Source organism: Pholis gunnellus, assembly GCF_910591455.1.
Source record: "Pholis gunnellus genome assembly, chromosome: 17".
In the NCBI taxonomy this organism is placed as follows: domain Eukaryota; kingdom Metazoa; phylum Chordata; class Actinopteri; order Perciformes; family Pholidae; genus Pholis; species Pholis gunnellus.
In genome coordinates, this window is record NC_136544.1 from 13475566 (window position 1) to 13500860 (window position 25295).

Consider the following 25295-nt stretch of genomic DNA (forward strand, 5'->3'; position numbering starts at 1 on the left):
TGTGTATTGTTAATTTAGCAAAGGGGAGAAATTATTCTAAAACTAAAAACGGTTTTATTAAATGGACAGGTAAAGCCTCCAGCAGCTGTGTGACGAGTTGCTGTGACTCCATCTCTGGTCCTGATGATGGACCAACTGCATTCAAGCTTTTGCCGGTGACCTTTAAAACGTCACTTGTGATGAAAGAGAGTCAGATTTTTAAGGAGGGGTGGGTCGGATGATGACTTTGGTTAATGTAAAACATATGTATTTTTTCATTTTAAAGTGCAGCCATGCCCTCGTGAACCTCCGTATGTTCATTCTAACGTCTGAACGTAACGGTTTGTGGGATATAAAGCCTTCACATTCCGGAAGCAGCGGAATTTGGGAGATTGGTGTGGAGCTGTTCAGTCAAGTTAGACACTCACGAGCAAGTAGTTACAGGAAGTTAGACAACTTTAGCTTACAAATTAAAGCGGCATGAATTGCCTTGAGGCGTCAGCGCCGTATTCCTCTAAAAGGCAGGCTTTACTTTGAAATGTACAACCGGAAGTGTATTTTTTTTGCTGTAGAAAGAGCAGCAGTTAAACGTGTGGTGTCACTGTCGGGAAAAACACGGGGATACAAACAAGACTACACTCCGTAAACAGCAGAGCTAAATCCGGGAGAAAAGGCGGTGAAACGACGCCGGTACATGCCGCTCGGTCCCCGGTGAGATGGATGTCCGACATGGGGTGGATGTCCGACATGGGGTGTAGACTTCTGCGGCGGGACTGAAGGTGAGAGCTCAGCCGCCTGGCCCCGTTTCTGCTATTCATTCATTTCTCCTGCTTGAAAACAGGTGAATGGCAAGAGCAGAGAAGGACACATGTCCCCGGCACGAGCGAATAGCGTTGTCTTCGGCTGCTGTTGGCCTAAAACAAACTTTAAAGTTGCCTGTAAACGCGGACGCCGTGAAATGCAACCAGCAGGCATTTCGGCCATGGTCTCAGCAGCTGAAATGAAATATTTATGCTCAAGATGGTAACGTTACAGTTAGCTGTTGAGGCACTACAACTCACAGATATAGATATATTCGTGCGGGCCTGTGTGTAAATAGTGCTGTGGTGGCTAAAGCCGGGTCCTATCCTCCTGTCAGGCGGATGCTGCCTGTCAGTGTAACGATAGCTGATGAAGCCCCCCGACAACATGGCACGCCTCTGCTACACAGGCGGTGTTTCTTACGGAGGCATTTCCCCACAGTCCTGCCACAGTCAGGACAGGGAGAGGCCACCTCCAACCAGCGGTTTTTATTATGGTAGACAAGGGTTTAACCACACAAACACCATTTAACCTAAATTCACCCTATACAGGGACCGAGCAGTAAAAGGTAAATCCCTGTACTACATAATGTAATTCAGTACATCATAAAAACTTAATAATTATATGTAATATATTGTATGCTTTTCCATTCATGAGGTGATCCAACTCTTTGGTGTTTGATTGCATTACTGTGCAAGGATTCTATATGTAAAAGAGAATATTGTAAATAATTGAAAACAAACATTATTAAAATGCAGTTTTAAAGGTGAGGTGCACTCAGAGTGCAGATCTCTGCCAGGTGTGTCTGCATAGACCATTGTCGTATTGTGTGATTGGATGAATACAACCCACAATTGGCTAACCTGCCGCCTAGACACAAATAGGTTTTAAAGCCAGCGAGGATGAATGCAGGCAATCTGCTTAAAGTCGTCGTACAAAACACCGTCATACACTCTTGCCATAACCAAATTAAACTCTCCGTGCTGTCTGCCAGCTTATCAGCGGCTGAGTTTCGGCGAGGCACAGCAGTGTGTGTACTGTCATTAGCTGTTAGCCAAACACGCTGCAAACTAATACCCCCTCACTGTGGGCGCGTATCAGATGTTGGGGTCAGAGATGCACTTGGATGTGTTATAACTTGAGGCCCCCCGACCAGCCGGGGGGCCGGTTAAGAGTGTAGTGAGTGAGGAAGTCAGCAGGCACTCAATGGCTGTATAATAAAACAGGCAGGAAAAGGTGTTGAGTCACCGCAACCACGACAGGTCCTTGAGCAGGCAGCCATAACTGGTCACCCAAAATATTATGACGTTTGCTGCAGCAGAATGGGAGATTAGCTGTGGACAGACACAGAGGTGCACACACACACACGCGACAGGTCGCATGATCCTCCTGCCTGAGAGAACAGCAGTTCAATCACCTGGGTAAAGCAGGATTTATTTTTACTACCATAAAGAAACAGTTTAAATAAGGATCCCTAAGTTAAACACTTTCCATGATGTGTACTGAGCAGGACATGTCATGGTTGAGAAACTTGTGAGAGCTGTCTGCTGCACAATGACGTCATGGCGTTCTGTCATCTAATGAATTTCTAAACTGCATTTGTTCGTGTTGCTTATCTGTTGACTAACATGCGTGTATTGATATATCTGAGATAAGCTAATATCGGCCAGTATATCCGCCCAGTGAATTCCTCCATCGGGGGCTCTCGTGGAAAAGTTTACTGCAAGATGTTCAATCACAATTCAACATTCGTCTATGTATGTAATCACCTTTCTCTCCTCATTAAAATCAATAAAGTTCAGCCACCTTTTTAATTTGCCATTATCACTCGGGGTTATGTTTTATTTTTAGACTTATTTCTAGAAAGTGTGCCACCTTTCCAAACGAGTGTATTTACATTTACACTTTACACAAAGCTCATTAAAACACTTTTCCTGAGAGAGAGAGAGAAAAGTGTTTTCCACGCTCCCACTGAGGCGCCCATAAAGCTTCCTCATAACTTACCCGGCCTTTTCAGAGTCACACAACAACCTTGTTTCTCAGGCCTCTTTGTGGTCTCCTTTCAGTTGCTGCAGGCACGTTAGTATACAGCGCGGATGTAAAAGGGGGTTCTCAGTATAGGCTCCTCCTATTCAAGAGTCAGCGTGACAACTTAATTAATGTAGCCCAGAGGTGAGAAGCTGAGACCCGGGCAGCTTCTACACCTGCAGCTGAATTTCCATGGGTTTCAAGTTCTTATTAAAAGCTCTCTTTTTGAAAGGCAATCTAGCGGGACTAGACTAGACTAGAGTTCAGAGTGTCCTAAAGGATGTGAATCATTTGATAAAACAGTGAAAGGTCAGGAAGGAGAGGCCTCGTGTGAGCACGCCGAGGTGTTGACAGCATAAAAGATGAAGCGAGTGAGAGAGGACGAGACTGAACGAGCACTATCAAACTGACCCGAGTGGCCCTGTAATCGCATACAGACCGAAATAACCACTGCAGAGCTGCACATTATTGCTGCTGTTGTGAGGCCACTGGAAACAGCTGTGTGTGGCATGTTTCAGATCGCGGCCTGTCATTATGTTCAGGTAGCATGTTTGTCAGGAGTGTGTGTGTGTGTGTGTGTGTGTGTGTGTGTGTGTCTTCTTGCAGGAATGCAGAGTCAGATTGTGTTGACACTGCTTTGGTCCATTGGTGTGTAGTGCTATTTGAAGCAGTTATCATGCAAATATCCAGTAGTTTAATGTTGTGGCTTGCAAATAGACGAATGGTGACTTGGCAAGTGAGTATTCTGTCCTCCTCTTTTAGATTATTGTCTAGCACATTAGAGTCCTAGTTGTTTGAAATGTGCTATATAAATAAAGATGATCCTGCTTTTTTTTTTCAGTCTGTTTACATATAAAACTAGAAAGGTGCCCTCAGTGCCAGGTGTGTCTGCAACTACCACTGCTGTAATGTTTGTCTGTTTGTCTGTCATAGTAATCTATGCGGATGTCAAGACCGGTTCTGTGCAGGTCGCACATCTCAGCTCTGGGCCACGGGCGTAACTGCGACTTGATGCGTTTATTTAGGCTTCGAGGGTGTACTTAGTGAACTGCACAAACTCAACTGCTCCACAATGCATTGCTTTTGGCTGTCTTGGGAGCGGCGGTCAGTCTAAGATCTTGAGCCAGACTAAAAGCTGTTGATATGTCACTTTATTAAGTTTTAATATGTTTTCATGCGGGAAAGTAACCGTTTAGATTCCCAACATCAGTTTATCGAAATAACATCTGTGAGGAAATTTGCTGCTCTTGTTTTTGAAGATGTGAGCGCTGCTGGCGAGGTTCGTTGAAACTGGCCCGACTGTCTGCTGGTAAATTCATACTCGTTCAGTCGGAAGTATGCAGTTCATTTCTCAATCTATTAGATTAAAGGATTTCTCTGTGATTTGAAAAAAAGATTTTGACAATTTGATTATTATATGAAAGAAACAGCAGCCCCAATCTTTTACAGGATGTACTGCACAAATGGTAAAACACATTTTTGAAAAGTAAACCAAATGATGGCCGACGGACGGTAAGCGTCCTCTCCGAGGTCATGCCTGGATTTCGTGCCAGCAGACTTCCTGTCTGGGGCCTGGCATCAGGAAGCGGGGTGCCTGCCTAATCAGGCAGAGGTAAACATGCCCTCTGAGGGAAAAGGAGGGAACATTCCTCAGACGGAGTGGGGAGCATATGTCAATGTTCAGCCAACAAGAAAACAAGGTTACACACGTGAAGTGGGTCCAAAGATACAGATCCACATGTCAAAGCAAAGAGAAAGCAAGTTAATCAACAAGTTCTATGTGTGGTGATCAAACGGGAGCAAAGAGACAACAACAAAAGAGTTAGATTTAACTTTTTTTGTGTGTACTTTGAGCCTGAAAAAGAGCACTTCAAGTCTTTTTCAAAGAAGGAAGCCTTCAGCAACAACACACCATCCTGCAACATCAAAAGAGCCGTGTCACTTTTCGCTGGACTCGACGTTTGTCTCATCAATCGAGACGTTCCCTCTGAAGCAGACAGGTGAAACACCGGTGGTGTGACCCGCTGATCCCAGTTCAGTGCTGCTGCCGATGACATCTGTTGGATGCCGATATCTGCCAGGAATTTCACACGGACGGAGGGAAGTGTGTTTGCACATGTCTTTGTGTGTGTGTGTGTGTGTGTGTGTGCGTTGTTTACAGAAGGTGGGACCTGTTTGGTTTACACACTATATCCACTCGATCCTGTGAGTGTGTTTGTGTTAGTAGGTGCAGGCATCCGCAAAGAAAATGTGGCAGAAAGAAATGCTGAGCAGGTACGGGGGGGAAAGGGGATTGTGGGGTCGAGCGCTGCAGAGAGGACACTGCAGTAAATACAGGGACACGTGTGACGGAGGAGGTGAAGTGTAGGTGAGGAGGAGGTGTGCAGTCCTCTCCTCTAGTGCCACGCTGTGTCACACTGTCCTTAAAACACAAACCTGACCTGTCATGTTTCCTTTTTTTTCCTCTTATCCCCCCCCCCTCGCCCTTTGCTTTTCATGCTCTTCAACACACACACACGTCCGTCATGGACTGACTCCCCCTCCTCCGCATTAAAAAAACTCCCTTTTCTACTCCCAAATATCCAGACGATGGGCCCAGCGTCCCTGTGCTTCAGGAGATGTCTCTGGGTCGGCTCCTGCGACGCGCCTCCTCCAAGGCCTCCGATCTCCTGACCTTTAACCCCGGGGCCGGGGGCTCGTCGCTGCGCTCGGGCTTGGATGGCGAGATCATCTTCTCCAAGAATAACGTTTGCGTGCACCCCGCAGAGCCGCTGCCCGGCCTGGCAGAGCACCACCCAGGTGAGGCTGGACTGACGTCGGAATCGTCTTTCCTGCTGCGTTTCTGTGTGGCGTGAATGGAGATGTGGAGAGGAACCGTTGTGACCAGCTTTCCTGTCAGCTAAGCTATTAATGAAAGGTTCCTGTTGATCCTTCAAAAGTCTTTTGATTTGATTTTTTAAAACCGTGCAGCAACCCTGTAATGGGACAAGAAGTAAGTGCTGTTAGTGCTGTGTTAATGTCACAATCCCTCAGCGTCCCATCCACTTGTTATACACAGAATTATGAATCCAATTCAACCAGCATATGCTATTGTACTTGACAAGGCAAGGGAAGTTTAAATGTATAGTGCCTTTCACCAACAAGGTAATTCAGACTGTTTAACATAAGACATACAAAGGCATTAAGACAAGATATGAAAGAAACACAAGGCAGTAAAATAAAATGGAACATAAATAAAAGGCACTTAAGTTGATACGAGGCTTCTCACTGCAAATATACGGGAGAATGGGTTCGCTTATTATTTTACCAAAACAAAAGTCGGATCTTTCTAAAAGCAGAGATTAAAAAGGATTCTGAAACTCATTGCATATTTACAGCTGTTGACCAGATGCTCTGCTGTCAGCACAGGCTTTCATAGAGCTTTCCACTTTTACTACTGTATAACTGTAAACACACAATATTCCTCTTTTTACTAAAACTGCTGTGACGCAGACTAAAATATTTCCACCATGGTCTACCTGCCTCGTTCATGCATCAGACGATTCTGACCTTGTGGTTTTATAAGTGTAACCATTAGTGGCCTGTGTTTTTAACTCGCCATGAACACGAATAGCATTTCCTTAATTTCTCCTTCTCTTATCTCTTGTGATCCTCCATATGTGTGTGTGTGTGTGCGCTTGTGGGTAACAAGGTAGTCACTGGCCTCTCAGGGTGTGTCCTCCTCTCTTTGTGTGTTTTATCTCCTCTCAGGTTTCATGTTTGTCTTTGTGTTGCAGCTTCCTGCACCGTATATCAAAGTTTTGTCATTTCCTCATATGTTTTTATTGAACATGATTCTTTCTTTTTTTTCGGTCTGTGGTTTATGTCGCCCCCTGCAGGCTACCTGTGCGTCCACGCGGAGAAGGACGAGAGCCTCGGCACCACTCTGATCCTGACCTGGGTGCCCAACTCCCGCATCCAGAAGCAGGACGAGGAGGCGCTGCGCTACATCACACCGGAGAGCTCCCCTGTACGCAGGAATGCACGGCGTCGAGGCCGACGGTGGGAAAGTCATTCCTTAAAATGTGTATCCTCAAAAGTCTTGGTGTGTTAATATAACATAGACCGTATATAAGAAGTGGACGTAGTCACCTTGACATCACCCATTGATTTGTGGATCGTTTTGAAGCCTTGAGTTCGTCATTTTGGACGTTGCCATCTTTGTTTTTTCGCAACCAGAAGGGACACGAGAGGGTGGATTTAGTACAACTGAACCTTGTATAAGATCATTTTAGACAACCAAAATGTTACAATACATTGGGGGCCATCATTTACTAAATGAACATCATGCTGACGACTTGAAAGTAAAGATTGAGACCATAAACTCTTGTTTACAATGTTTACTGAGGTAGTTTTCTCATAGACTGATGGATATTAGAATGCAAATTATCTGTTATAATGATAATAAGTAAATAAAAAGTTAGTTCTATTAAAGAATAAGATATTCCATATTAGAAAAGGCATGAAGTTAAAGTGTTACACTGAGATTACGAACATTATCAGTGTTCTACATGATACCGATCGTGCTCTGAACCAACCCGTCTCCCCTCCAGACCCCACTCCCGTCACCCAGCAGCCCACGAGGAAGATGAGGACGAGGAGAGGAACATCACCAGCAGCACCTCCGCAGAGAGCCACGGCCTTGCGGTCGAGGCCGGGGCGGATCCCTCCTCACACCAGCAGCAGCTGCCCTCGGCGGGGGAGGAGGGCGACGAGGGCTCCTGCGAGCTGTCGGACGAAGTGAGTCGGGACAGCACCATGGGTTCGGACTCGGACACTTTCTCCTCCCCGTTCTGCCTGTCCCCCGTCAGCGAGGCCCTCTGTGAAAGCAGCGGCTCCGTCTTCCTGGACAGTGAGAGCAGGTCGGTTAGTCGGTTGAAATGGGCTTCGTTTATGATCTGTATTGTTATTTTTACACTGCACAGTTATTTTTTTATGGTCCTGTCTCACATATTATCAACAATTGGGTGTTTTGGGCACGAGTAGCCGAATAGTTAAGGTACATACTATATAACCGCAATACCACCTGGGACATGTGTTGCATGTCTCTCATGTCTGCCGTTATAGCTTTTCAGTGAAGAAGAATTGTAGTGTTTTTATTGCTCTGAAATGGTCAAAAATGGTTAATTGTAGGTGAGAGAACCTTTAATAAGGCTGTCTTTTTGTTGGTTAAATGTGGTAATTTTCTAACTTGTAGTTAGTGGTGCTGTTTCACAAACATCCAGTAGTTGGTGCTTGTGAGAGTTTACTTTCATGACTGCTATTCCTCTTTGCCTGTGCGTTTTTTTCCCCATTTATAATTTCTATAACAACATCTCATAATTTGACACTTTTTGTAAGTAAATCACCAGCATTTGAGGCAATATCTATTAGTGGCACCAAGTAGTTCCATATCGTTTACTATCGTTTGTAATTGTGTCTAAAAAAGAAATGATAACAGTCATTGAGTTCCTTTGTTAAAGATGACGCATGCTGCAGATTGCCGTTCAGCTTAATGGAGCTTAATTGTGGGGTTGCTTTTGTAATTGTTGTGGAAGATAATTATAGAAGCAGACGGCCTAAATGAGGTTGACAAGATAGCAGAAACACAATATTAATTCAGAATTATTTGAGACAAATTGGAAAACTGAATCTGCAATCAGGGCCGTAGCCATCATTTTATAAATATTCAATACTCAAGCATGTGGGCACCTACAAGGGGCTTCATGGTGCATTCAGGTGTACCTCGTAAACTCTGAGAAACTCAAGCTGTTGTTGTAAAGTACCCTCCTGCCATCCAGTCGATCTTCTTTGTGTTGTTTGAGTTTGTTCTCAATTCACTGGTCAAATAAATTGTTATTACATATTAAATTATTATTTAAATTTGAGGGCTAATTATAGTCTAAAGATGGTATAGTCGTCGGTGCTGAAAAACCAAAAATAATCTAATTGAATCTAAAAATCGAAAGTCAACCACTCATGAATTTGGAGAATCGTGACACCCCTACAAACCTGTTTAAAATAATGGTAATTGATACCAGATGAGCCTATTATCACTGATACCCGATCCATCTATTTGAGTTAGTCTCAGATATCGGTGTCGGTGTATCTCTATTCATTATTAAAAACGTATTTCAATCGTATCTTTTTTTTAGTTCCTACCACGGCTCTTTTTTTCAAACCAGTATTGAAAAATCTGTGAACTGTCAAATGAGTTGTTTATTTTCTAAATACAAAAACAAATCTAGTTCACCTTCAGTAAGATTTGATCAAACATTCAACCGTCTCTCATTGAGCCGTTACAGTTATTGATGCAAAGTTGCTTTTGTTGGTCTGGAAGCAATGAAATTGAGATAAATTGAGTCAAAAAGACGGAGTCAGCCTTCAAAGTACTCACTGCATGCAAGTTGTTATGTTAACTTCCCCCGGGTTGCTTAAAAAACCCAATTAATTACCCAGAGCACATGGCCTCAGTGCAACGCTATAGAGTAGTAAAAGGTTAGTTTTGGCAAACAGATTTGGGGAGTGTGGAAATCCTCTGAGTGTGCTGTAGGATCATTTAAGGGTGTGTGTGTGTTTGTTGTAGAGTGAGTGTGCTGTATGTCTGTGTGTTATTCCTGCTGTCTCTATTCCCAGTTATTGTATCATAAATGTACTCAAAAACTACAAAGACGCATTCCTCAGTTTATATTCTATGTGGAATTTATCAAACTGTCACATAAGTTTGTATTTACAATCTGCAGGACAGGACGCTTGGACACAAAAATTCAGCAGTTTTCATCTGAAGCTGTCATAGCTTAAAGTATAGCACAGAAATGCAGACGGTCGTTTGTTACAAGTGTTATAAAGGTACATTCAGTTACCCTAAACTACCACAAGGTGGAGCCAAAAAGGAAAGAACTCATTGCGCGAGTGATCATTTACACTCTGAGGCCACATGGTGGCTTCCTGCACTGCAGCTCAACGGTGCCATTGGGAGTGAACTCAGGTAGATGACTTCTAGCAGGGGGGGCGTGAAATGTGACCAAAAGGTCAAGATGGGCTCATTCTCTGGATGCTGCTCTCTATCTGAATGTCTGATAATGTCACAGATGGCCCTAAATAGGTCCCCAAATCCTTAAAAAACCCCACAACCTCTCTAATCAAGCGAGCCATCTGGACAGTGATTGTGTTGCTGTTCGGACCTCAGGACCGCTTGACTTTATGATTCCCTCCGTGGTCGTTTCCTCACGCAGCTATTTGGCCGGATTTGTTGCCCAGAATGTGTGAGTGTCAGTGTGTGTGTGTTTCGGCCTTTTTTTTTTTTAACCACTCTCAGACCCCAGCTTGCTGTAAGTGCAGTCAGTGTGTGACTTGGCAGCGCTCTCTGTTTCACAGCTTCTAACCTTTACTCTGTCCTTCCCTTCCTCCATTCCTCGGTGCCGTTGGTGTCTCTCCTCAGCCCTCTGGCACTCGCGTCCATCCTCTTCTCTTGGATTCTCCTCTCTCCTTTATCCGTCCATTCCTTCCACTCTTTATTTTGCATCCTGTCCTCTTGCTCATTCTCTCTCTGTTTTTCTCAATATTGTTTCTTTCTGTGTTGCCCACCTCTCAAATATCCCCCCCCCCCCCCCCCCCTACTCCCCTTCCCTTACCAAAGTCTGTGTGAAGCCCTTTGATTCCCAGTGCTCCCGGGGTTGTTGTGCTGGGCTGAATGTCAGCTCTCCGGATTAGAGGACTGAAGAGAGTGGAGCAGCAGCCAAAACCCTGGAACCCACTCAATCTTTCTTTCTCTCTCTCTTGCTTTAATTGACACTGTTAAGGGGCCAGGAACTGGAAACATGTCACTTGGAATCATTCAAAGAGAAAGAGCCGCGCATGGGAGAGCGAGAGCGGATGAAAAGTGTGGGAGGGGGGGGAGTAAGGGGAGAGTGGTGGGGGGAGGGCGGAAAAGAGGAATCCACAGCAAACTCTGTCGAGCCTCGTAAGAAGTTCCTTTAAAGTTTAACAGTAGTTTATGAACGCGCTGTTGACTGTCACTGTGCACTGCCCTCGTGAGGCTTTACTTGCAGAACATTAGCATGTGATCATGTGTGTGGTGACCAATGTTTTTGGCCTTCAGCTACAATCATTTATCACTGATTACGTGTAGCAGTCGTGACCGCAGTTTTATTCCTATTTAATCATGTATAGGGTACTGAAGAGGTAAATTAAAAACATCATTATGTATTAGAAATAGTTTTTCCTTTTTTTTATTATTTATTGGACCTGTCCTTGGAAGTTTTCATGTATTGTTTTACAAGATTACAGTTCAGCCCAAAATCACAAATACACATTTCTCCTCTTACCTTTGCTAATTATAAGTCCAGATGGTTTTGGTGTGAGTTGCCTTGTTTTGGAGATATTGGCTGTAGAGATATAATATAATCAAACCCTATGGCACTCGCCTTGTGGTGCTTAACGAGCCAAAAAAATAAATTTGAAAAACTCAACAGCAATGTCACTTTCCAGAAATCACGACTTGGTTACTCAAGCTGTCGGAACTATTTAGTTTTAACCGTCGTTCCTACAGGAAACTGCTCACAACGAGGTCTGTGGATTATCTTGAGTAACTGGGTCATTGTTTTTGGAAAGAGACATTGCTTTTTGAGTTTTTCAGATTGTTTTGGGGCGCTTTGGTAAGAGGACTACAGGTAAGAGGAAAAATATGTATTTTTGATTTTGGGCTGAAATGTCCCTTTAGATTCTAGTATGAACAGAATAAGACACTTTAATGTCAAAGTGAAAACTGATCTTTGCAGGAGATCTAAATGCTTTACAAACAGAAAATACTAAATGAGTTCAATGGAGGACTAGTATGTAGAAAGTCCTACATCTGACTTTAATGATTGCTGCTCTGGGATTAATATAGTACCACATAATTCATAATTATGACAAACGTCAGATGTTTTTCTCCAAACTTTAAACTGCACTGACCACTTTCCAGTGTTGGCACTGCAGAGAGCTCCCCCCCCCCCCCCTTCACCCGAGCCCTCCCTCATCTCTCCAGGGATTAGCTGAAGGGCCTGGGAGTCCCTGCAGGCTTGTAGCACTTGGTCCTGGTTCTCAGGGTGACCTGGCAGCACCTTCCCCCAGGGTAAAGCCGTGTGTGTGTGTGTGTGTGTGTGTGTGTGTGTGTGTGTGTGTGTGTGTGTGTGTGTGTGTGTGTGTGTGTGTGTGTGTGTGTGTGTGTGTGTGTGTGTGTGTGTGTGTGTGTGTGTGTGTGTGTGTGTGTGTGTGTGTGTGTGTGTGTGTGTGTGTGTGTGTGTGGAGAGAGGTGTTATGAAGGGCCTCGGGGCAGTTTTGATCTCGCCCTGGCCTGGTGGGACAAGCCGGTTGCGGCAGCCTGACTCCGTCAAAACAGCTTGTTTACATAATGTACTCTCTGTACGGTTTATGGCTTGGCTGCTGCCTGCGTTCGCTGCCTACAGCACATGAACAGAATCAGGCCGTTGACACTGACAGACGTTGTTAATCACTCGCTGAGTTCCCGCTTGAATGCAGCACAGCGGAGGATCCGCGCTATAATGCCAAGAATCATGTGCTTTCTCACCACATTTTCCATGGTTTTTGCACTTTTATGTTTAAGGCGGAGAAATACGCACAAGCGTAGAAGACTGAAGGAAATGTCTGCTGTAAATGGGCTCATACGCCTTGTTAACAACCCGAGCTTGACCGCTCATCGGACTCATGAGACAGCGAGTACAGAAGTCCTTTTTTAAAGTATATTTCTGATCGCTTCACTTTCCGACCAGAGCTGTCTGTGCCGCTCTCCCAGTCTCCTTGTATTCCACAGTCTGGTTAGTGGCGTGATACATGAGACAGGGAGCAGTAAATCACTAGATAGCAGAGGAAACTGTGCAGCTTGGATTGATCAGCCTTGTTATTTTCCCATCTGCTTACGGGGAAATGATTAGCCGGACATGATTGATTCAGGGTGTACTAGATTAGACTTGGCCTGCCTCCCTCGTCTTTTCAAAGTACTATAAGCATGCCACTTGTAACATTGGTATAAATGGATAATAGTTTTTTTTCCTTTAAATTATAACAAAAAGAAACTTTTAAATTCACACTTTCAAAGATAAACAGTACTTGTGGCATTCTTTTTTTTTTTTATAATCAAAGATATAATTAACTGCATTTTTTTAATTCTTGTTTTAATTATTTAAATAAATGTGTATGAGTGTTTTTGACAGCTAGTAGTAAGCTAATAACTTCATGTAGACGTCTACTTCTCAAATGTCAGTGGGTTTAACACATTTCTGTTTCTCAGCATTACCATGGCTCGAGACGTGTTCGAGAGTGCATTATGGTCATTAGCTATGGTGTGTGTGTGTGTGTGTGTGTGTGTGTGTGTGTGTGTGTGTGTGTGTGTGTGTGTGTGTGTGTGTGTGTGTGTGTGTGTGTGTGTGCGCGCGCGCGCGCGTGTGTGTGCGTGTGCGCGTGCAGGATGAGGATTTGTGTTGGCCACATACACAGCTTTATATGTTTTCTGTGTTGTCGCTTGTGTGCGTGTTTCGCTTCACATAAATGTGGAGTGTGTGTGTGTGTGTGTGTGTGTGTGTGTCCTCCTGCAGCAGAAGAACCCTCGGCTCAGGTTTCAGTGCCGGGAACAACATGCTGGCCATGGGGGAATGACAGGGGAAATTGGACGGCAGACAGTGTGATTTGTGTGTGTACAGATGTCCATATGTGTGTGTGTGTGTGTGTGTGTGTCCTTAGAAGCCTCCATGCATTCCTCCCATTCTCAGCCTCTTGGTTGAACCATACTGAGACACAAACAACAGGGCTGAACTATATGTCTGCACCATTATTGCTGGGCTAAACACTGCTGGCAGCTGTCTACACCATATTTATTATTAATGTTCCACGTATAACAATGGCTCCGATTCTAAATAAGAAGCACAAGAAATGAATGAGAGATATTTATCTAGAAGGGACAAATAATATGAGACGTCTCATTCCTTTGATTTCATGGAAAACATGACTCCATTCCGTTCAGCACAATCAGGCTCAAATAAATTCTTGTTATTATTTTTTTTTTGCCAGGGAGCTGTGTGAGGAGTTAATGACCCAATCCGCAAGCTCCGCCTCCAGCCTGGACAGCCACGCCCCCTCCGAGAGCGGCGGCCAGTCGCATGGCGTGCGGTGGGAGGAGCAGCAGAAGGTGCTGGTTCTGGAGCAGTTGTGCGGCGTTTTCAGGGTGGACCTGGGTCACATGCGGTCGCTGAGACTCTTCTTTTGGTCAGTTGACCCACTTGAAGGGGCGTCACTCAGTCGATTTGTTTTATTATAATAAATAGAAAAAGAGTTTTGAGGTATGATTAGAGAAAAGTTACGTGAGGAGTGAAAAGAGGTTTGCTCCAGCTTTAATAAACACATTCTTTGTGAATCTTAATTTCTTGTCTTTATCATTTTTTGATGTCGTTTAGCGATGAGGCGTGCACCAGTGGCCAGCTGGTGATTGCCAGCCGAGAGAGCCAATATAAGATTCTCCACTTCCATCATGCTGGCCTGGACAAGCTGGCTGAGGTCTTCCAACAGTGGAAGTGCTGCAGGGAAACTCAGCTTAAAGACCAGGTCGGGTTACAATCCAAAGTCCTGTTTGGCATCTATAGTTTTATTAAGAAACAAAAGACATTTTCCAGCTTTTTCCCCCCCAGTTTTCTACTTAAATGTTGGTTCTGTGCCCACAATTGATTCTCTTTCCGCCAGGTATCTGATGAGAAATCCTGCATGCAGTTTTCCATCCAGAGGCCCACCCTGCCGTCCGCCGAGACTCACCCAGAGGAGAAGCTCTATCGGCGGCTTGATGTCACCACCTGGCTACGTCACCTCAACCACAACGGTCAGGTGGAGGAGGAATACAAGCTGCGCAAGGTATGTCTGTGGGTGTGCATGTTTTTACAATCCCCCTTTTGAAGTGTCTCACCTGCTGCTTTTCTACACAGTCATTTGTGTCTCTCAATCACACATACTGAAAGTCATTTTGAAAGTGAAGCCCACAGTGTACAACGCTCAGTCTGCATCAGCACCTCCAGTATGTCAGAGGGCTGGTCTTGGGCAATGTCCCCCGTTGTGAATCATTCGAGTTCTCCGAGTTGACTCGGATGAAGGTTTACCATCTTACTGAGATGACTCAGTGGCAGTTTGAATGTGACCAAAAAACATTTCCTCTGTAAACATGCAAATATTTACAGAGGAAACGAAGAGCAGTGTTATGCCGGATATGCAGATTATACAGTGTTTTTTTTTTTGTTTTTTTTAGGAATTCTGCAGCGTTATGCAACACTTTGTCTGCTGTAGTTTAGTAAGAGGATGGTTGAATGCAGGCTGTGTTATCCACACTGTCTGAACACAGTTTGATATGTTCTCAGAGCAGAAGTGATCCCTCGCTGTGTGCCCCCTTGTTAGCCCTTTTGTGCTCACTGTGTTTGTTCACCTCCCACTTCCCGCCAGGCCATCTTCTTCGGCGGTATTGACCCATCCATCCGTGGCGAGGTGTGGCCCTTCCTGCTGCACTATTACAGCTACGACTCCTCCTCTCAGGAGAGGGAGGCCTGGAGACTGCAAAAACGCTCCCACTATCACGACATCCAGCAGAGGAGGTGGGGAACAGGGAGAAAGAAGTAGACATGTGTGTTTGTTTGATTTCCTGGCCTGCTGATAACATCTGTGCCACAAAATGAAAGTTATTTGACGTTGCGGAAATGAAATCGTTTAAAAGAAGAAGAAAAAAAAATAGAAGACTGACCGAGACGCGGCAGATCGGCTGCCAAGCGCTCAGTCAGTCAAACATTAAATCACACGTGAGTCTGTTGTGGTTCCGCATCGCAGGCGCTGAGCAATCAATAGGCACAATCAGGGAAGTGTTAAGGGGAGGTGCCGGGTGTGAAATAAAAGGTCTCTGGAGAGAAAACATGTCAGCAGTTATCAGATCATACTCGCTCCTCAGAAGGAAAAAACACACACACACACACAAGCACAGCCCTCTTCATTTGTCTCCACCTATTAACCAAGAGGTTGAGTGTGCACATATTTTCACACGTTCCACCCTTTGTCTGTAATGAATATGATAATTGGACATGTTTCAACCGTGCGGCCTATTAACATTTTGAGTGCGTCAGAAGGTCTTATCGAAGTCAGGTAATTAGAGCCCTTGTTCTGACTCTGATGTGGATTCCTTTAAAGACCATTTGACGAGAGCAGCCTCCGGGGCCACTGGTTGATCATTAGGAGCAAGGATACATGTCTGTGGTTTGGTTCCTTGTCTCCTAAACCCCATGTCCTTCCCTCAGCTGTGATGGCTAGGCATGCTGCAAAGGGAAGCACTGCAGCTGTAACAACTGCAGATGTAGATCGACAGGTGAACAGAATGAGTGGAAAAAGTGACGGAGAAGATTTCTTTTAGGATATTGTCATTGTGGAAAAACTGCTTCAAAATCACTGAACAACCTTTAGATGAGATTTCTTTTCTTTTTTTCTTTCGCTCAATATATTTATTTGTTTTCTACAATGATTAAGAAGACAAACTGCTAAACAGAACGTACACATACACACATAGAAAACATAAGAACCCATCTATTTAGTTCATACTGTCGCACAGAAGCTGGATTTCATCATCACATAGTACAGAGTCGGTTGGGTAATTACTTCAGGTAATACATGAAGAATATCCATATTTTCTGACCCTTTTTGCACTCAAATGCTGCTGGTTATGTTTGCGAGTCAAGTCCTTGAAGATGGTTTCAAGAGGAAGTGCTTATATTTACCACTGACTAGATTTAAATAAGCTCTATTTTCGGATTCAGATTTGTGGAAGAAAAAAAGGAAGTTCACTTCTCTCAGTCAGTAACGTTCGCTTTGTTCATAGATAGACCTTCAGATATGTAGCCGGAGCCAGAAAATGTTTTAAAGGATTATCAAAATAATGAACTTTCTATTCATCAACTAATTGCTTAAACTGTCTCAGGTTTAAGCATATTTCAAAGAGGAATCATGTGAATGAAATGGAGTTTGTTTTATGTTAGAAACATTGTGCCATTGTTGGTATTTTGTGCTGTTTTGTTTTTATTTCCTTATTGGAGATTTGTGTATTTTCAAGGCCCTTCTAGGGTCGGACTAACTAAGTCTATGAATGCTGTGGTATGTGACGTTGGTCCGTGCTGCGGTAAACATGAAATAACATCCAGGGCAGAGGTAGTGTCTAAAGCGATCATGTTCCTATTTCATATTTCTATGTAAACACAGCTTTATTTTTGCTTAACCAAACCAGCCGCAGACATTTAAAGTGACGAAAACATGTCCTGAACTCTTGAGTAGCATCCTCGAGAGAGAGAGAAGAAGAAGAAGAAGATAAGAAAGGGGTCCAACCACAAAGGCACACGGCACTGAAACTAAACAGTTGCGTGGCGTTGCATCAGGTGTGCGCTCACTATTCCTGGTGGGGCCACATGGAAAACAAACAGTGTTAATTAAATCCCCTCTGCTTGTTAGGACTTGGGTACATTAGTGCCACACACAGAGTACATTGCTAATATAGTCCCTAACATTTAGAGGGATAGATGGTGGTTTTATGGTTGTGGTATTATCCTCAGCGGAGCACTTGATGGTGAAACACCCCTTCAGTCCACTGCTTGCCCACCCCCACGTTCTTTTATTAATTTGCAGCTAACCATTAGCGTTTTACACTGGAGTAACATTTGAGGTTAAGATTATTTCATAACACTATATTTTTTTTAATCCATCCTAATTACCTTAATTTCCTTAGAGATTGTTTAGGAAAAACGTTGTAAAACTTTCTTTTAAATCTGTCATGGTTGACCCTGGAAACTTATCTTTTAAGAAAACGACTGTGGTTTCTTTCTTTTTTGTTGCTTGTATCTCATTTTTTCTATTTCCGCCTGGTGTTTGTGTGTATTTTTCAGATTGTCCATGAGCCCAGAGGAGCACAGCGAGTTCTGGAGAAAGGTCCAGTTCACAGTGGATAAAGACGTGGTGAGAACAGACCGCAGCAACGACTTCTTCAGAGGAGAGAACAACCCAAACGTGGAGATCATGAGGTCAGACTGCTTTCTTCTGTCTTTCTTCATTTCCCACTCCCGACCTCTATCTCTGTCTCTTTCACCCTCACCTTCTCTCAATCCGTCCTTATCATTCCTCATTCCTCAGCCCCAACGCGCACAGGCGTACCTTCTCATTTCATATTCTGAACCCTGAGGGAGCCGCAAATGAGTTTCATGCTTTATTGACTCTGACTAAGCCGTCGGAGCACTTTTGATGCATACTCGGAGCTAATGGCTTTCTAAACGAGGAGCAAGAGGATTTAAATAGCATATTAGTTTAGTGACTCTCATCGAGCCTTCTGCTGTTTGTCAAGGTATTATGTCTTGTGCTGCGTCTGGGGCACGGTGATCCCAGCGCTGCACATGTCCAGATGCACAGCACTCTCATCTCAAGCTTCTATTGTGCCGATGGGTCTCAAATAACGTTCTACGGGTCATTCGGTCTAAGCGTGCAATTTTATTTTAAGATTATTTTTTTTATCTTTCATGTTCCAATTGCATAACCACTGCAAAGTCTGCGTCCCAAAACCCCCGTTTGTTCCAAATTACATCTATTTCTGTTAATATTTCACTGATAACAATAAAAAAAAAAAAAAGAAGTCCTCAGGGCTTTCCCTTTGTTTTACAATCCTCACTAATGCACGAGGACTGCCAGGGAAGTTTACTTCAAAGTAGAACCCAAATACAAGAAAGATCATTAATTAGCTCCCTGGTTACCAGAAGGGTTGGCATAGCAACTGCTTAAGCAGGGCTTGTCATTACCAGCGATGCTGAAACACATGTTGGATCATTCAGTGTTTGGGCGGGACCACACTTTCTTTTTTTTTTTTTTTTTGTGGTTTGGCTGGGCTGCAGAGTCGTGAACATTTCTATGTAAGAGACAAAATATTTAAAAAAAAGCTGTTCATGACACTATCTTGCTTTTTATGATATTAGATGTGTTGTGTTTTCTGTTCTGGACCCAGGCGGACTCTGCTCAACTATGCGGTGTTTAATCCAGACATGGGCTACTGCCAGGGCATGTCTGACCTGGTGGCCCCCCTGCTCACGGAGATCCAGGACGAAAGCGACACCTTCTGGTGCTTCGTCGGTCTCATGGAGAACACCATCTTCATCAGCTCGCCGCGGGACGAAGACATGGAGAGGCAGCTGGTAGGATGTTTGGCGTGTTCGCCTTTTGAGTCGGGCACATGTCAGATTGTATCGTAGAAGTGGGAAAAAAGATGGAATTAATGCGGAGATGCGCACAAAGGAGGCAGCGTACTCCGATGGTGAAATAGCTCCGGATCAGCATCAAAAAGAGGAAAAGACGATACTTATGCCATATTACGATATTCCAATATCTATCTCTAGTCTCATATCACGATATCGATATACCTAGTATATATTGTCCGGCCCTATGTGTACGTTAGCTTGCGTGCCGCCCGGAGAAGCATAATCCCAGCCTGAGAATACTGACATTGTGTTTGTAAGACGGTGTGTACCCTCTCTGATCCGCCTCCAGATGTACCTGCGGGAGCTGCTGCGTCTCATGCTGCCTCGCTTCCACCAGCACCTGACCAGGCTGGGGGAGGACGGCCTCCAGCTGCTCTTCTGCCACCGCTGGATCCTGCTCTGCTTCAAACGAGAGTTCCCCGACACCGAGGCTCTGCGCATGTGGGAGGCCTGCTGGGCACACTATCAGGTCAGGCCAAAGTCTGAACGGCTCCTTTGCATACACAAGTTTGTCTGAAATACTTTGAATATACGAGCGCAAAGAGGCGCTTGTCTGTATTCTGTTTCACTACAGCATGCCATTTATGATGATTTTTCAGGGAGCATGCAGAGTTAACATTGTCTGCAATAAAGATAGAGTCCATGTTATCCCTTTAAAGCTTGTCACCACAGACTGTTGTAATCCTCCTAAGTACCTATAAAATGTCATATTGCGTCTTGGTTTTGAAGGGGTTTAATGGTTTTTATTCATCAGTAATCCTTTTAGTTAAGATTCAACATATAATAAAATCCCACATTTTGATTTAGTTCACTTTGAATTGATACATTTAAATACTTCCTAAAAGCATCACAGCTTTACAACGTAGATGGTACAAGTAATATGGTGTCACAATAGATTGATTTTGACTGCATCTGAAATGAAATCGATCCACGTAGTCTTACTCATCCACATCAAGGTTTTAAGTTTTTATTTAGCTTTACTTGTTGAAAACAAGCCCTTAATTCACTTCCCTCTTTGAGCTTCAATTTCCAGATCCTACACCCTCATAATTAGCATTTCCCTTGACCTGGGTTTCACTGTGAATTAGCATTTTGTGCATATCTGTTCTTTGTTCTGTGGTGACCTTCAAATTGTACCCTGCAGCAAGAGTGCAAGTAAACACAGAGCTCTGAGACCTTGTTGTCATTGGGTCCTCAAAAAACGGCTAATTTTCAAATATTTACTTCAAGTAAAAACCTGCTCGCTATAACCTCTTTCCCTCTCCGCATAGACGGACTACTTCCACCTGTTCCTGTGTGTGGCCATCATTGTTCTCTATGGGGAGGATGTGACAGAACAGCAGCTCGCCACGGACCAAATGTTGCTCCACTTCAGCAACCTCTCCATGCACATGAATGGAGAACTGGTGCTACGCAAGGTACGCAGCAGTAAATATTGCCTTTTTATGTCACCTGTGCACACAGCAAAGTGAATGGGTATCCATTCATCTTAAAATATTTGAATAGTTGTTGGTTTATGATCACGCTCGTAGCAATTCCTCGGCAGACTGCTTCAGTACATTTAACTCTAATCGGTGTTGTGTTTGCATCACGTAGCCGTGCCCGACGCTGCAGCAAAGCAGCTCCGACATACTGTAACCTGCCCACAGAGGCCCCGAGGTGCTGAATGGGATGCTGCCCTGCCATGCAGAGGATTTATGATCTGCATCCCTGCTACTGTGTTAGTCCTCATGTTTATGGATGCTGTGTTAGTACTGCTGCAACCACAGGCAGTGTGTTCACCTTAGCATGCAGCAGATGTAACGCCTTTTGTGAGGTGTTTGTATCCGATGCACGCCGGCTTTTTAGCTTTAGGCACCACACTGCAACGCTGACCTTGGCATTGTTTTGTTACCAGATTCGAGGGTATTCATTTATTATAATGTATTTATCCACTATGTTTGATATCTGCGACAGACTATTTTGCATTCCCTGACTGTGTTTCTTGTTCCATTCCTTCCCTATATTTGAGTTCATCTTGACACTTTTGCCCTGCTCTTACAGGCCCGCAGCCTTCTCTACCAGTTCCGCCTGCTACCCAGAATCCCCTGCAGCCTACATGACCTTTGTAAACTGTGTGGCCCGGGGATGTGGGACAGCCGCTACATCCCCACCGTGGAGTGTTCTGGTGAACACCCAGACTCACAGAGCTGCCCCTATGGAGGCACCTCCACCCCCCAGCCCTCCTCACCCTCCCTGTCCTCCTCACCAAACCCCACCCCCACGCCTCCACCAGAGGGCAAGAAAGGCTCCAAAACCCGGGATATTTTCACCTTCCGGAAACAGTCCTGAGTCCTTGCTGGTCTTGGCTCACATTGGCAAAGGTTTTGAATCCATCTCCTGGATTCCTGAACTACTTGCCGCCCTCTGACTCCTCTCCCCAAAGTCCCCGCTTCTAGTTTCCCAATCTTACTGAGGATGTTTGTCGGTTGATCCTTTCATGAGGTGCAAAGAGGAACACTGCCTTACCAGAGTGATATTTGCAACGTTATCGCACAAATCCGCGATGAGGACGGTTTGCTGCTTAACGGGCCAGAAGTCAAAAAGCTGCTTCCCTCTTTTGGGGCAGAATGGACAATCACCAGGCGCTGTGTTGGTCTGGAGCTCCTTCAGGTTTGAGTCTGCTGCTGGCTTGGCATACTTCCAGGGGCTTTGTGGGCAGGGGTCACATCAGGGTCTGAGGCAACCCCGGCCTGAAATCCTGCAGACTCTGACCGAGGGTCAAATGAAACTGGAGATTCATTCACACGGACTTGAACTTGAACTTTTTGCAAATGTTGCCGTGTTCTCACAATGGAATATGTGTGTGAATATCAAATTACATGTGCATATCTCAAGTCTGAGCGGGACACATTAAACGTGACATCCAAAAACCTTCTGTGTTAACAAAGAAGGGTTAGCCTACAAACAGGATTATAACGAGTTACTGGTACTTTTTAAGTTTTGTTTAATTTCATTTTCAAACAAGTGAATGTTTGCCTTTATATCAGCAGTTACAAATATTTAGCAATACTATATCCTTGCATGAACGATTCCTGACATATAGAGGGCACGACTTGTTTGTTGGAAAACACTGAAGCCCAAAACAGAAGTAAGAATGTGTTTACACAACAAACACTCGCATCACGGGGCTCTGCTTATTTCCTCATCGGATTGCGGAAGGGAACGTCCTCGTAATTTGTCTCCGTTATGATGGTGTTTCCCGACAGGCGGTAGGAAGCCAGGCATATGTTTCCCTCTGATAAAAGTCCCACGCAAACGTTAATTTTACCTGTCGAGCAATAGGAGCTTAAACCATTTACACAATACCGCCGTAAGATATCATTTTGTGTGAAGCATTGGATGGATATGACAGCGCTGTCTGCCAAAGAAAGCATCGATCATGTTTTTATCGTGACAGGAAAATGGACAGCCTGGTGTTTTACTTGAAGTCTTTTTGTGTTGAACCATGTTTACACGGTTGTGAAAAATAGTTTTTTTTTGTCTCCACTTTCATCTTAAAATGGCAACGCACTATCAACACTAAGAATCAGTCCACATGAATGTATCTGTTGTTTTTGCTTCCTTTCACTCCACAGTGTGTGTGTGTGTGTGTGTGTGTGTGTGTGTGTGTGTGTGTGTGTGTGTGTGTGTGTGTGTGTGTGTGTGTGTGTGTGTGTGTGTGTGTGTGTGTGTGTGTGTGTGTATATATATATAAACTGGAGTGACCTCTCAACATCTGGTAATGAGTTGGAGAACAGCCATAGGGGGCCTCCCCCCCCCCCCCCCCCCCCCCCCTGACCAGTCTCTTTAATTATAGCAGTCATCATGGGGAGAAAAAGAGAAGGAAAGTAAAGCTGGCGCTTTGGAGAAAAAAAAAACGAATAAAGGAGAGATGGAGAGAAAAGTGTGATTCAAGCTTTGCACAGGAATCTGTAGTGATCTGCATCTTGCCTCTGTGATTTACAAGTCCCAGAGTCAAAGACGGTCTCCACGCTGAGGCTTTTCCCTGAGTGCTTTTGAGTGACACTCCTGGGGCTTAAAACGTCTTCAAATTGCTGCTGAAATGTAACATTAAGACCTTCAATCAGCCCCTCCTCCTCCTCCTCCTCCTCCTCTCTCGCTCTCTCTCGCGGGCTGTCTGTCTCTCCTGTGGTCTCTCGCTCTCTCACTCAGCAAGCAGTCTCTGCAAATGACATTCATAACTGCTCCTTTTCCCTATTAGTTATCATGTGCTTGCTGGAAATGCCCGCAGAGTTTTGAAGATTGGGTGCCTGCGTTTAAAAGAGCAAAGTCAGAGATGCATGATGGGAAAGTAATCTGTGTGTGTGTGTGTGTGTGTGTGTGTGTGTGTGTGTGTGTGTGTGTGTGTGTGTGTGTGTGTGTGTGTGTGTGTGTGTGTGTGTGTGTGTGTGTGTGTGTGTGTGTGTGTGTGTGTGTGTGTGTGTGTGTGTGTGTGAGTGTGAGAGAGAGAGAATATTTTTCAAATCCTCATTGAAATCACATTGTCTACACAGGCACCGTATGTCACGAGCCTAATCAATGAGCACTCCTTTTTAAAGGCGCTCTGAGCAGTCATCACTGAATGTACAACGTTGCTATTGATCTCTATGATATGTTGATGAATTACTGTACACACCTCAGAGAAAAAGAGACCGTTCTTGCTCTTGGTATTAATAAAAACACAGACGTACTTTAAAAAAAAAAAAACAGCTCTTGAAAATGATTTACCGAACAACAAAACGTAGCAAGCATACAATTTATAAATGCCTTTCTGACAATGTATGACTTGTGATTGTGATCTGAAGTAGAACAATGCTGGATTTACAGAACCACCACCGATATTTTTCATCATTAAACACTGTTTAAGTTACAGCATAAACTCTGTGTATTGTTTTTAATTTATGAAGTAAACACATGGGATATCAGGATTAATATAGAAAGATAATAATATTTTATGAAACGAAATGCATTCATACCGATAATATTACCATAATACTACGAATAGTTCTGCAATGAGTTTGCTCTAACCTACTTTCTAGACATTAAGATGTTTTTCTTCTATTTTCACTGCATGCAATAAATCAAGGATGAATAAAGGATAAAACAAATAATGGAATATCCACCCAAAAACAGAATTCACATGTAATTCCAATCCAATCTTGAACCCTTATAGAACAAATCAAACCCTAAATGAATCAGGAATAGATTCTCAAACACAAGGCGTCTGTGCATGTTTCTGGTCTCCTTTTGAAAGGTAAGAAGCTACGAAATATGAATCCATTTGTAAGTAAACCTTCTATTCCCATTTCAGAGTAAATGAAGATGGATTTAAGGGGGAAACAAATAAGATTTTAATCCTTCCCTAGTACAGTATATAATCAAAATTTCAGGCATTATTACCTTTTATATATATAATATAATTTAAAATGACCATTTATTATATTACGTTCCCATGCATAATGATGCAACTCAATGCCTACTCATAGTCTTTACTACAACTGTAACTATAAACTAAAATACACTTTTATAAAGGTAAACTCAGGCGGTATCCACGTTATGGCTGTTACTGTTTATTTGACTGGTTTACTTCAAACCACTATTTCCACATAGTTTTAATAAACAGAAATAATACCGATCAAAATGAATATATGACTGAAGAGCTCAATGCTATACGGGCAGATCAATGGAGAATGCAGGACCCACAGAGGTTTTTGAGAGATCCACAGATTTGTCTTAGAAAGATGAAATGAATGATATAATGCTTGTTGGTGTCAGTGCTTCGATACAACCACCACTCCTCCTGTACTACGAATACGAAGAAGCTAAACACATAATCAGGGCTGAAAGCAACACAGTTTAAACTGCCCAATGCAGGAGGACAGTCGGCTAAAGTCCCTAGAGCAGGATAGATCTGACTATAACCACATGTGTGGATTCTGTTAACTTAATGTTAACTTAATGTGTTGCTTAGATGTATTCTTATGGAATAGAAGATATGTTGTTATATGCGTTACTCTTTCAGCTGTAACCCTGGTGGTGAGAAACTAATTTGAAAGCAAATTAAAAGTGATTATAAGAAGGTTTCTTTCCATAATGCAGCATCTGCAATATATTAATTCAATACAACACACACGTGATTATAGTCAGATC

At 43.7% G+C, this 25295-nt stretch overlaps 1 protein-coding gene across 1 annotated transcript; it reads left to right on the top strand.

Annotated features, from left to right (window-relative positions):
- Positions 1–601: 601 nt before the first annotated feature.
- Positions 602–23578, top strand: tbc1d16 (TBC1 domain family, member 16). The gene is made up of 13 exons (XM_079177879.1): positions 602–758; positions 5395–5607; positions 6687–6849; positions 7401–7709; positions 13894–14088; positions 14277–14424; positions 14560–14724; positions 15304–15452; positions 17772–17906; positions 18875–19061; positions 19414–19593; positions 20396–20542; positions 21168–23578. The coding sequence occupies exons 2-13, from the start codon at positions 5427–5429 to the stop codon at positions 21453–21455; spliced, it is 2247 nt and encodes a 748-aa protein (XP_079034005.1). The 5' UTR covers positions 602–758; positions 5395–5426; the 3' UTR covers positions 21456–23578.
- Positions 23579–25295: the final 1717 nt, after the last annotated feature.